The sequence below is a fragment of the Cynara cardunculus genome, assembly GCF_001531365.2.
Source record: "Cynara cardunculus var. scolymus isolate 2C chromosome LG 13, CcrdV1, whole genome shotgun sequence".
NCBI classification, from domain to species: domain Eukaryota; kingdom Viridiplantae; phylum Streptophyta; class Magnoliopsida; order Asterales; family Asteraceae; genus Cynara; species Cynara cardunculus.
The window spans coordinates 1,351,467-1,365,532 of record NC_037540.1 but is presented as its reverse complement, the minus strand read 5'-3'; the positions used below and the strand labels follow the sequence as shown (position 1 = coordinate 1,365,532).

Sequence of the window (14,066 nt, the reverse complement as noted above, 5' to 3'; positions counted from 1 at the left end):
ATACCAACTCAAACCTTAAAAACAAAATCAAATCCATAATCTAATTGAAAGAGATACATTGCGATACCCTGTGATACCCTGTGTATACATACAATGTGCACTGTGACACCCAATGTAAAATACATATAAAACATTCCTTTTGTTTGTATTCTTTGCTGATATGCTGTCATGATCCAAAATGGTGTGCACTAATTGTGTTAGAGCACTGGATCTTGAAGATGAACAGGACTTTGCTCACCAACTTCAACAAGATGGTTGGTGATCTAAGAATTCATCAACCGTGGTAATATCGATGATACTGTCAAGATTGGAAACCCTAACCCCAATGGCCATCTCAAATTCTCAATCCATCCCTTTCAATATTCCAATATTCTATTAAGAAAACAGAGAGAAGACAGAATGAAACCAACAGCGTGGAATAAATCGGCAACAAAGAGGCTCGACATAGAAGAAACTACGAACAGACGAGAGGCTATTCTGGGTTGTTTTGACAGCCGAGAGAAAGAAGATGAACAAGAATTTGGTAGAGGGTACAAGCAGTTAYAACAAGGGAAGATCTTGGTTAGGCGATACTCCATGAGAACCTCCGCCATCGTCGTCGTCGGTGAATGAGGGAGGCAGTTCAAATATCATCTGTGAAAGGAGCCTAGGGTTTGTGTATATAAATATATATTAAAATTACTAATACACCCTTTTTCTTAATTAAGGTAATACAATTAATATAGTAAAATGATTGGCTGAGATTGGATCTCACAGTTACCACAAACTAATCAGTTCTCATTTGATTAAGCCCCTATATATATATATATATATATATATATATATATATATATAGGTATGAGTTGTTATACAACCCTTTATATTTGTATAATCAATATAACTCAATTTCAACCGTCCATTTAATTTGATGAATATATGATTTAATAGAAGTTTTGATTGTTTCCTAATATAAAATATTGATTATAATTAATTAGTCATATTCATCTTCCATAAATATTCAAATCATAATAAATGAACTCTCATTATTTATATAAATATCTCAATTTATTGTGTTGCATTGATTGTACAAATGCGATGGGTTGTATTTGAAACGAACTCTCTCTCTCTCTCTCTCTCTATATATATATATATATATATATATATATATATATATATATATATATATATATATATATATATATATATATATATATATATATATAGGGTTGGGTTCACGTGAGACCAAAAGTTTTTCGTGAGACCCGTAAGACCAATTTATATTTATTGATCAACTTTATAAGCTAATGATTTAGTGGTCTAAAGTTGCACGGTAGCAATTTTGTGATTATTGAGAATTCTCGTGGCGTTTATGAATGTTCAGATTGTAGTGTTGTAGATCTAATCTAAAGGTTGAGAATTGGTCTTACGGATCTCACGAAAAATCTTTTGGTCTCACATGATCCCAAATCTATATATATATATATATATATATATATATATATATATATATATATATATATATATGTGTGTGTGTGTGTGTGTGTGTGTGTGTTATTCTTTTGTTAACCAAAGAAATAGCATAAATTTTATTAATCATAGCTTTTTCCTTTTTTGTTAAACAAAAATAATTTTTTCACCTATAAACTTTAAACAAAAATCATTGTTTTATTTTCTGGTTTTACCTATGAATTTTGATTATCTGGTTTCACCTTTGAATTTTGATTATCTGGTTTCACCTTTGAATATTTAAAACAAAAATTATTGTTTTAATATCTAGTTTAACCTATGAACTTTCTGGTTTACTTTGAACACAAATAATTGAAATATTATTATTGATTATCTTCCAAAAATAAAATTTATTAATTTCCAAAAATAAAAATAATTTCTTCCAAAAAATTCCCTTTATCTAAATATCATTTAACTTGTAACATTTTTTTATCAGATTATAACATCTCACTGAACCATAACTGTTGATTTGAAAAATGAAAGGCTCAGATAGGTTGACAAAGTTAATACTATTTACTTGGTTAACAAATGATTATGTCTTTATATATATACGATTCTACAGTTGAGAACTCATAAAATTGTGATAACCTTGGAAACCAGTTTCATGTGATTTTTTTCCATCTATAACTTGGATTTAATGTATTGATTAACATATATTTGTTTCACAATATGAACATTTTTATGCATTTATGAAACAAAAAATACAGCTAAAAGTTTCACATTGTCAACTGAATACATATAAATAGACTATGAAACAAATATATGTTAATCAATATATTAAATTCCAGACCTAGATGGAAAAAGTCATGTAAATAATACCTTATGATAATAGTTCTCATAGTTATCACAATATATAGGGTTCTCATTCAATTATGCCCCACATATATATACACTTAATTATTAATGTATATGCAGTATGCGATGGGGTATGTAACAGGCGAATACTATGGAATTAACGCAACATTAAATGTATGGGCTCCATATGTAGCGAATCAACTTGAATTTAGCCTTTCACAAGTCTGGGTTATTACTGATGTTTCAAATCATGGTATGAATACTATTGAAGCGGGTTGGCAGGTATTCTCATCTGCTTTATTATTAATTATTTATGTATATGCAGTATTACCAATGTTTCAACCATGGTATGTTCGTCAATGGTTTATAATTTTGTTTCAATGGCAGATATATCCAAAGATATATGGAAACAGTACTCCTAGACTTTTTATTTATTGGACTGTAAGTTCTAATTTGTTTGTTAATCTGTACTTTTTTTGTCTCTTAGATCCTAATTCTAGAAGTTCTAAACTAAAAATACAGAGTGATGACTACCGAAACGGATGCTACAATTTGTTATGCTCGGGATTCGTCCAAACAAATGATAAGGTCGCACTTGGAGCTGCTTTAGAACCAATATCAACATATAATAATCAACAATATGAAATCAACATATTAATCTGGAAGGTACACTTAGTTTACTCTAAAGTTAATGTATTTTTTTTGTCAATGTTAAGATATATATATATATATATATATATATATATATATAGAGAGAGAGAGAGAGAGAGAGAGAGAGAGAGAGTGTGTGTCCAAATCATTTGCAAACCCTCTAAAAAGGGTCAAGTTCATACAAGAACAATAACCGAAGAAAAAAGTAAGAAAATAGTCGAATCATATGTGATTTTACACTAAAATCACATATGATTCATGTGACTTTGGTCGAGACGTAAGGTCGCTGACCATGTTGCCCCACATCCTTTTATTGACCATTAGTATAAAATCACATGTGATTTTACATATGCGATTTAGTCGTTTTCGTATTCTCTTGTTTTCGTCAAACCCGTGAAACCACATAAACAACACTAAACCTTCATAGTGATAATCGTAGATATTTTTGTTAATCATAGGTGATCATCATAGATATTTTTTTAATCATATGTGATAATCGTAGATATTTTTTTTAATCATATGTGATTATGTATATTTATATTTATAGATCTTTTTATGATATAAATATTATCACATGTTGTAACATATCACTTATATTCATAAGTATATTATTATATGTTATATGTACAAAAACTCATATAGTACATCATAAAGATCATATGTTAAACAAAGTTTATCACATGTGATTTTTAACATGGATCCAAAATTTAGAGAAAAAATTGTGAAAAAGATTATGAATTAATTGTAGATATCATATGTGATATTTGATGAAAATTTTGATTTTTTTTAATCAAAGTATATCTAGGAAAAAAGTTATATAAAACTTTAGAAAACAATTATGAATTTATTAAAGAGCAAATTGCATGAAAAAATAACGTACTTTAACTTAATTCCTATTTTGAGTAACATATTTTCAAAACTTCCATTTTGGTACCTAAGATGTAAAATTTTAAACATTTAAGTACCCGGATAACCAGTTGAAGCATTAACTGGTTACCATGCTGATGTGTCAAGTGATGGGATGAAATTGGGTTGAATAACAAATAATACTGAGTTGGATACCACATCACTCGTCACATCAACATGGTAACCGGTTAATGCTTCAACTGGTTACATGGGTACTTAAATGTTTAAAACTTTACATCTTAGGTACTGAAATGAAAGTTCTGAAAGTACATTACCCAAAATAGGAATTAAATTAAAGTACGTTACTTTTTCATGCAATTTGCCCTTTATTAAATTAAAAAATAAATAAATCTAAAATATATAATTAGATTTTTAAATTAATAGATTATGTAGCTCATATTCCTTCTCACGTTCTTGTAAATTAGTTAGATTCTCGCATGATTCTCTCTCTCTCTCTCTCTCTCTCTCTATATATATATATATATATATATATATGTGCGTGTGTGTGTGTGTGTAAGGCTATTCATGGGAGAACTATGTATTTTGTGAGAACTATGAGATCCACTCACAGCGACACATGTTGAATCCATATATGGTAATTCACACTGTGATTACTTAATGTGTTTTATGTTTCAAACATTAAACCCAAACATGATAATTCATACTGTTACAACTTACTGATCCAAGACATGAGTGTTTTATGTCTCAAACATTAAACGTATACATGGTAAGTAATACTGTAAATACTCATTAAAATATCGGATATGGTTGGATCTCACACTTCTCACAAATACCTGTGTTCTCAAATTATTACCACCCTGTATATTGGTAATTCTATCCAAACATAACTGGAAGTTTCTGTTTTTCTAGTGATCGGATCGCTAATGTATATTTTTGTACTTCATATTTTTCCATGATCTAAACATGGTTGTGATTTCCATCTCTTGTCGATTTTTGTAGGATCCAAACTCCAAAGATTGGTGGTTAAAGGTGGGATCTAGTGTGGTTGGGTATTGGCCGTCAACTTTATTCACAGACCTTCGAGAACACGCAGGGTTGATTGAGTTTGGGGGAGAGGTGTACAATGGTCATATATCAGGTTCACACACATCGACTCAAATGGGAAGCGGCCACTTCGCAGAGGAAGGATTTGGGAAAGCATCGTATATTAAGAGTATAGAACTGGTTGATGGAGAAAATAAGCTAAATCGGGTGTCCAAAATGAATTTAGATGTCGATAATCCAAATTGCTATGATGTTACAAGTGGGTATGCCGATAACTGGGGTAGCTATATCTATTTCGGAGGGCCTGGAAATAATCCAAAATGTCTCTAACAGATTAATGTCTTATTTGTAACAATCCTAGAGTAGAGTCTAACGGTTTTAGTAAAAAAAATGACAATACAATGACGCCTTTAACGATAAATTATTGATGACGTGGCTTCACGTGATTGGTAGGCAAGAGCAAAACAAAGAAATTTGAAACAACAGATTCTTATCTTGTTTGTATTACCTACAGATATTCATACACTCCATGATATCCTCTTTTTTCCTATTCCTCATAACAAACTCACATCATAATGGGTAGACTTATTAAAGGCTTAACGGGCTTCCGTGAGCCTGCTCACTCGATAACTACAAAAAGAAAAAAATTCAGTGTCAGGAAGGTGTACCCGCTTGATTTTGAGGGGTGTCCTTAAATACTTTGAATCCAAATTTATAACAAAAGTTAAACAGAGGAGATGGTGAGGTTAGCACTCCATATGTAAGAGGTTTCAGGTTCAAATCTTATCTCAAATGAATATTAACAACAACTCCCAACCTCATGTATAGTGGCGGATCCAGATTTATGCCTAGTGGGGGCACCTTTAGTCTAATTCCACCATTTCGAGGGATTTTTTTAGTTTTTTGTCAATTTTGAAGGATTTTTTTCGATTTTTAATTGATTGTAGGGTTTTTTTTGGTTGTTGAGGGCACAGGCAGAAAATTAGTTCCCCAATTACTTGGGGACTATAATCATGAATTTCGGCAAATTACATTAAAATGATTATACGAAATTATCTTAAAAATACTTGTGATATATGCACTTTATACTGGTTTCGATATGAAATGATATGATCTGGAGATAAAACGACATGATTTCTTTATTGATCCACAATAAAAAATTGCAAAGATCGAAAACGCAAAGAAATCATATCAAGATATTTGCGGTCGAAGTTCATCGTCAAGTGATCTGGCTCGTGATCCTTGTTGGAGAAAATATGAAATATGATCAAATCAAAATCAAGTTCGAGGAAACAAACTTTTAAATTACGAAAACAAATTAAACGTTTTAAACGAAAATTATGTAAAAAAGGAAGAAATCAAACCTCCAAGAAGCGAGTTTATGGAACAAAATCCCGAATCTTATACGATCTGATTTCTCTGTTTGCATCTTTCTCTTTATCTATATTTTGAAAATCCTAAAATTGGATTCATCTCGAAAACCTTAATTGGTGTAGAAGAATCGGTTTCGAAAGAAATTTGGCGGTTTTGATTTCTGAGTAAGTGGCAGTGAATGCCCACAACGGGAACCTTGAAATAAAAAGACCCATTTAGGGGCTGTTTGTTTACCTCTTAATAGTTTCATTAAGAGACAACATCTGAATCGTTAAAAAGTGAATCTTGTTTGGCAAAAAAAAAAATCTGTCTTTTAATGGTTTTAAAACCTTCTGAATGATTTTGTATCTTGGATCTCCCTTAACCATTAAAAGCCCTAATTTCATTGTACACAATTACCAAACAATTATATTTTATTTTGTACTATATTATGAGAGCCTCTTAATCATTCTGACCATTTAGTCGTTCTACACCAAATCATTTAGCAATTGCCAAATAGCCCCTAGACCTGTTTGATTAAGATGATCCAATGAACATGGTTAAAAGAACGGTTATGATCATATTTAGCTCCCGTTCATAATTTTGCTATAGATGATACACGAGGAATCTTTTTATGGTAGTTCTTCCTAATAATGACCAACATATCTACGATTATTTCCTTCCGGATGAAATAGCAAGGTTGTAATCAATAAAAATATTTTTCCATCGAAAATGGGTGAAACATAACGAATGTACATATCGATAAAGGAATGTTTATTGATTTGCGTGCTAATCTTCTTTCCAAAATTTGAAATCGAAATGGGTATCAAAATGTCATCTTCTAATTCGTTCTTCTATACATATACATATACATATACATATACATATACATATACATATACATATACATATACATATACATATACATATACATATACATATACACAGCCACACATGTATATGTATTTGTCTAATGAATCAAATATACCAACGGAACTCGTCTTTTTAACTTTGAACGATCGAAAGTGGATTGAAGATGAGTCAAGACACAATCTATCGATTCGAACTCTGATTCAACACCAAAAATTTGATAATTGATCTAAACAACCAAAATATAAACATAAATATTACAAAAATATTATTGTTGAAAAGCTATTCGAATTGATTTGACAAAAGGTTTATTGATCTTCTTAAGATGAGCTTTTATCACCTTCATTGTCTTCGATCTATTTTCCAATGAAAAAGTTTGCTTGTCTTGCTTAACAGAAAAAACCAATGAAAACAACAATATGAAAACAAAATTGACTAGAGCAATACGATGATAATGAGTAAACTTCATTATCGTACGTATTTTTATGCGTTTTCTTTATTTTTGTTTTTCTTGTTTACTTTCTCTAATTTTACGCTTAAAACCAAAGAAAATAAACAAGTTCCAATAGAAGATGTTGTAATGTTTGTTTCTAAAAAAAGGCAAATTGAATGAAAAAATATCGTACTTTAACATTATTTTTATTTTGGGTAACGTACTTTTAAAACTTTCATTTTGGTATCTTATATATAAATTTTTAAATATTTAAGTATCCGGGTAACAGGTTGAAGCATTAACCGGTTACCCGAGTACTTAAATATATAAACTTTACATCTTAGATACCAAAATAAAAATTTTAAAAGTACATTATCCAAACTAGAAATCAAGTTAAAGTACGTTACTTTTTCTTGTAATTTGTACAAAAAAAATAACGTAACAAACATAAATAGTATGAGTATATCAATGGGTTTTATACATTTTTGGGTTTAAATAAAAATATGGAATTTTAGAAAATATTAAGAATTAAATGTTGGGTATTGACCGATAAATTAAAAGTAATTAAAAAATTCCCTTTTATAAGAAAGTCAAATATCAAGAATTAAATGTGGGTATTGACATATAATATATAAGTAATTAATAATTTTCCTTTCATAAAAAAAGTCAAACATTTTAATGAATTTTCTTTTTATAAAAAACCAAAAATTTTATTATTAAATATAAATATTTTTTTAATAAAAAAGTCATTTAATGAATGTAATAAATTCTTTTCTTTATATATGATAATAATTTTTTATCTTTAATTATAAATAGGAGTTAAATACAATTTTGGTCCCTATAGTTTACACAAATTAAGAAGTAAGGTCCCTGAGAAGATTTTTTAACAAAGGACACTTGTATGATTTTATTTTTATAATGAATATGGTCCCTTCTAATAACGCCATCAGTTAGAGTGTTGTTAGTGAGGGGATAGTTTCGTCCATTAACCGTTCCCCTCCCTCGACTTTCATTTTATAACGGGTTTAGTCCCTTTGTCTACTTTCATTTTTGTAACAAGTTTAGTCCCTCCTTCTATTTTCATTAACATATATCTTCTAAGTATAGAGGGCAAAATAACTAAACGAACCCACAAACGAAAATGGTTATATATTCATTTGGTTAGATTTAATACCTGATTAATGCCAATTTATTTAGTTATTTTGCTTATTATATTGAAAAAATCATGACTGTTCCACCAAGTTTTTACTGGTTAAAGGGGTGAGGCCAAATCCGTCATAAGAATAAAATCAGAATGAACGAGCAAACTTGTTATACAAATGAAAGTAGATGGAGGGAGCAAATCCGTTATAAAAATTAAAGCCAGAAGGAGGGAAAAAGGTTAATGGACAAAACTACCTCTCACTAACCGACACTCTAACTGATGACGATATCAGAAAGAACCATACCTGTTATAAAAATGAAACCACACAGATATCCATTAACTTTTTAACAACCTTACTATTAATTTATGTGAACCATATGGACCAAATTTACAATTAACTGTAGAAATATTCATATACTTTTTCAGTGATAAAATTATATTTAATAAAAAAAGTCAAATAGTTGACATTCTTATAAAAGAAAATAATTATTAATTACATTTGCATTTATTTGTCAAAACCCAACATTTAATTCTCAATATTCTTCGATGATTCACATTTGAAACGTGATTGAAATTCGTTTTTGTAGTAAAAATAGAGTACCTGACCAACAATAACCTAAACATAAAGAACTCGTACAAACACGTATGGTGATGGAGTTTACTTTTTGTCACTGCATCCCTCCAATCAGTTTGGTTTACGTGATGTTTTTCTTGTTGCTTTTACCGGGTTTTTCGATCCAACAAGATAACCGTACTTTCCCATCGGACAATGCATCGAAGAAGATGGAGTTGATTAAATCTCGTCTTAAGAAGATCAACAGACCTTTTGTCAAGTCAATTCAGGTTTTTAATAAAAATGTTTTTTGTTTTATTTATGCTTCTGTTTTACTTGTTTGAATTAATTGGCATTTTTTTATTTTTTTGTATCAGAGCCCAGATGGTGATATCATAGATTGTGTTTTGACTCATCTTCAACCCGCATTCGATCATCCTGAGTTGAGAACAATATTGTCGTCGGTATGTTTTGATACATTTTATGTATATAACTATAGGCGAATGATCGTGTGAGAATAAAAGTTAAGGTGAGAAGCGTAAGAAGAAATATGAACCCTTGATCATCTTTAATCTCAAATCCACCCATGAATCTTGCTTGATACAGGGATTGATCTGGTGCATCTCATTCTAATGTGCATCCAAGTGTGGTGATCATTTCTTACGCTTCTCATCTTAACTTTTATTCTCATTGTAACCCCACCCTATATATATATATATATATATATATGAAAATTCGTGCAACGATTAGTGATGTTGTACTTAGTGTTGACTCGAGTACATGGATATTTTGTCGAATAAATGAATTCTTTAAATAGGATCCTCTAGAACCATCCAACGGACAACATAAGGAAGGAATAGAATCAGAATTGAAGCAGATATGGAGTTCAAAAGGAGAATCATGCCCGTATGGAACAATTCCAATTAGAAGAACAAGCGAATATGACATTTTGAGATCGAATCCCGTTTCAAAATTTGGAAAGAAATTAAGCACAAAAACTCATCAAAATTCCATCAATGACGGCCATAAGGTAACTAATTCATTCTCTTTCTTTCGAGTGATTCCCTTTAAAATAGGGGTTTAATAGTACAAATTGTATTTGTATGTATATATGTAGCACGCGAGGGGATACGTAGAAGGAGACGAATATTACGGAGCAAAAGCAGCATTCAATGTATGGGATCCCAGTGTTTCTAATCGAGAAGAACATAGTGTTTCACAAGTTTGGGTTGCTACTACTGGTATCCCACTTCATGACGAAAACACAATTGAAGCCGGTTGGACGGTACAGTTATTTCAGTTTTTTCAACTTTACTGAAAATGTTGAATCGATAGAATGAGTTTTTTATATTAATTTTTTGTTCACTATGTTATTACCCTATTTATACTATATTATGAAGCATTTAACAAAAACTCTTAAAATCATCTTTTATACATAAAGTATGGTTTATTGATGCATGTTATTTAAAATTTAAGATTACAAGTAAATTGTGCATAGCTACAACTTATTAAGCTCCATGTTTGAATTCATGTAACTAACTGTAAATAAGCATAATCAAATATATGATAAATTTTTTGTCTTTAATATAAAATCAAAAAATATAATTAGATAATTATTGAGTTCTAATAGGAAAACTTAGTTATAACCTTTATAAAATAATATGTTATTAAATCAAAAATAAATTATTTCATCATTAAACTTAAATTAAATTATAATAAAAAAATTGGATTAAAGAAATTACACCCAAAAAAATGAGAACTTTTATATATTTTTAATTTTTATTATATCTTCAAATTTATATTTTATTAAGAAAAACATTAGTGTTTGCTCAAAACCACATAAATCCGTATTATAATATCGACAGAGACCAAAAAAATAAAATGAAACATTGAAATCGAGATATATCTTGTTGTATTGCGCGAATACCTTTCTAGTTAATTTTAAAAAGATTTAGTTATAAATTTTAGATGTAGGTTTTTCTTTTAAAGAATTTGACTTTGTATATTTATGATTACTGATAGTTTATAATCTCGTTTTATGTGGCAGGTTAATCCTACACTATACGGAGATCATTCTCCTAGACTTTTCATTTACTGGACTGTAAGTTCTTTATTTGTTAGTCGACATTCTGTTCATTTTTAGATACTGATATTAAAAGCTTGAAACTAAATTTTTTACAGAATGATGGGTACCGAAGTGGATGCTACAATTTGTTGTGTCCAGGGTTTGTCCAAACGAACAGTAAGATCGCAATTGGAGCTGCTATATATCCAGTATCAACATATAATGGCACACAGTTCGACATTAGCTTATTCATCTGGAAGGTAAATTTTTAACCGTTGAAACGTGGTACACAAGAAATTTTCAAGGGAAGAAAAAACATGAAAGCGTACTCATTTCATCTTGTAAGAACCGTAACAAAAAATTACATTTGTGTTTTCTTCTAGAAACTACCTTTTTTTACTGTTTTAAGTTGAAATTATTTGTCAATACGTCATTTGCAAATGATCCGTCTTCAATGGGAACTGCAAAGTTTCAAATTTTACAAAGATTGTTATGATATAAAATGGTTGTGATTTTCTTCTGTTATGAATGTTTGCAGAGTCCAAGAAATGGGAATTGGTGGTTAAAGATGGGATCTGATGTGGTCGGATACTGGCCAACAAGTTTATTCACAGACCTTCAAGAACATGCAACGTCGATTGCATTTGGAGGAGAGGTGTTCACTTTTCAAACATCGGGTCCGCACACATCAACCCAGATGGGAAGCGGTCACTTCTCAATGGAAGGGTTCGGGAAAGCATCATATATCAGGAACATGGAAGTCGTTGATGGACAATTTAAGCTAAATCCTGCGTCTAATGTGAATGTATCGGCAGAAAACGAAAATTGTTATGATGTTATAAGTGGGGTTGCTGATAATTGGGGCAGTTATATATTTTTTGGCGGGCCTGGAAAAAATCCAAAATGTCCTTAACAAATTCATATTTTTTTTATCAGATAATATAATAATTAGAGTAAATTACATTTTTGGTCCTATGGTTGTCACCTACTATAAATTCCAGTCCCTGTTTTAAACTAATCACCTATTATAAATGCTTTTAGATAGGACGTTTTTTTTGTTTAGTCCTATAAACACAAGTCGTGTACAATAATTGATTAGGATGGTTAGATATTTTAACCATCCTAAAAACCCAATTTTATTGTAACAAAAATGTAAATAGTTTAAAAGAAATAATCAACCAACCAAATCTTTTTAACTTCATAATATATCTCTCTCAAAAAGATAGTAAATAGATTAGTTTCGTTTAACATATGATTTATTATGTAAATTTTTGTACATATCACGTATGATAATATACGTTGTAATATTTTTTTTGAACATCAGAGATTTTAAAGATAACTAGCAAGAAGCTAGAAAAACATATTACATGTAAGAAATAGCAAGAATGAAGTTTTTTTAACCAACCCGCCCAATGAGAAACTTTAACAGTAAATGTTTGAGAGAAATAAATAATATTTTATTAAATGTATAAAGTATTTTAATGATATAAGGAATTTTATGGTCATCAAACTAGAGAAGCTGTTGGAGTTGAATGTAAATTTATTTTAGAGATTTTGAATTTTCATTCTCCATTTTGAAAAAATAAATAGAGAACCTATTGAAGATGTTTTAATGTAGCTTTTTTTGGGTTTATTAAAAAAACCCTTGTTTAGGTAGTTAGCTTATAAACGCTTGAATCTCAATGAATCTTATTGGTGGGGAAGTAATAAAAAATGTCTATTTTATGGTAATCATTTTTGGAAAGTTCTCTAAATTTGTAGTTTTTTTGAAAGATCTCTCTCTCTCTCTCTCTCTCTCTCTATATATATATATATATATATATATATATATATATCATGTCATATATGAGTTATTATGCAACTCTTTACATTTGTAATAAAATAATGATTTCATAAAAGTTTTAATTTTTTTCTAATATAAAGTATTAATCATAATTAATGAACTGTAGTTATCTTCCATGAATATTCAAATCATAATAAATGAACTTTCATCATTTTCATCAATATCTCAATTGATTGGGTTGCATTAGTTGTACAAATGTAATAGGTTGCATTTGAAACATCTTCTCGCTTTCTCTCTCTCTCTCTCTCTCTCTCTCTCTCTCTCTATATATATATATATATATATATATACACACACACACACATAAAGTTCGTTTCAAATATAACTCATCATATTTGTACAACCAATGTAACCCAATAAATTGAGATATTTATGAAAATGATGAGAGTTCATTTATTATGATTTGAATATTTATAGAAAATGAATATAGTTTATTAATTATGATCAATACTTTATACCAAGAAACAATCATAACTTCTATGAAATCACATATTCATCAAATTAAATGAACGATTGAGATTGGGTTGCATTGGTTGTATAAATGTAAAGGATTGTATAATAATTCATATATATATATATATATATATATATATATATTTCCCCATTTTGCGATATATGTTACAACAAAAATTTATCTAAAATCTTTATTTTCCATTTTTGAAAACCTGATGAGATGTTTTTGTTAATTACTATCTATACTATATTATAAAGCATTTGGCTAAAACTCTTAAAAACTCTTAAACTCTTAAAACTCTTAAACTCTTAAAAACTCTTAAAACTCTTAAACTCTTAAAAACTCTTAAACTCGTTCATCCCTATCCGATTTCATCCCATATCTGAATTCGTGTAACTAACTGCAGATAAACACAATCAAATACAGGATAAACATCTTATTTTAAATATAAAAAATCTAAAATAAAATTAGGATAATCATTGAGTTCTAACAGAATATTTAATTATTAT

At 29.3% G+C, this 14,066-nt stretch overlaps 2 protein-coding genes across 2 annotated transcripts in view; both read left to right on the top strand.

Annotated features, from left to right (window-relative positions):
• Nucleotides 1–5,172, top strand: part of LOC112524265 — a 6,254-nt gene extending 1,082 nt beyond the window's left edge. The window contains exons 4-7 of the mRNA XM_025134023.1: nucleotides 2,401–2,562; nucleotides 2,668–2,721; nucleotides 2,803–2,946; nucleotides 4,798–5,172. Of these exons, the coding sequence (XP_024989791.1) occupies nucleotides 2,401–2,562; nucleotides 2,668–2,721; nucleotides 2,803–2,946; nucleotides 4,798–5,172 (735 nt within the window). The remainder of the gene's footprint in view (nucleotides 1–2,400; nucleotides 2,563–2,667; nucleotides 2,722–2,802; nucleotides 2,947–4,797) is intronic.
• Nucleotides 5,173–9,287: 4,115 nt separating this feature from the next.
• On the top strand, nucleotides 9,288–12,173 carry LOC112524264. Its single transcript, XM_025134022.1, has 7 exons — nucleotides 9,288–9,485; nucleotides 9,573–9,659; nucleotides 10,013–10,225; nucleotides 10,313–10,480; nucleotides 11,243–11,296; nucleotides 11,377–11,520; nucleotides 11,799–12,173. Exons 1-7 carry the CDS (start codon nucleotides 9,288–9,290, stop codon nucleotides 12,171–12,173), a joined length of 1,239 nt encoding a protein of 412 aa, XP_024989790.1.
• Nucleotides 12,174–14,066: the final 1,893 nt, after the last annotated feature.

Coding starts and splice junctions, on each gene's coding strand:
- LOC112524264 (XM_025134022.1), top strand. CDS start 9,288: ATGGTGATGGAGTTTACTTTTTGTCACTGCATCCCTCCAATCAGTTTG. Junction 9,660..10,012: donor TGAGAACAATATTGTCGTCG/GTATGTTTTGAT, acceptor TTCTTTAAATAG/GATCCTCTAGAACCATCCAA. Junction 11,521..11,798: donor TTAGCTTATTCATCTGGAAG/GTAAATTTTTAA, acceptor GAATGTTTGCAG/AGTCCAAGAAATGGGAATTG.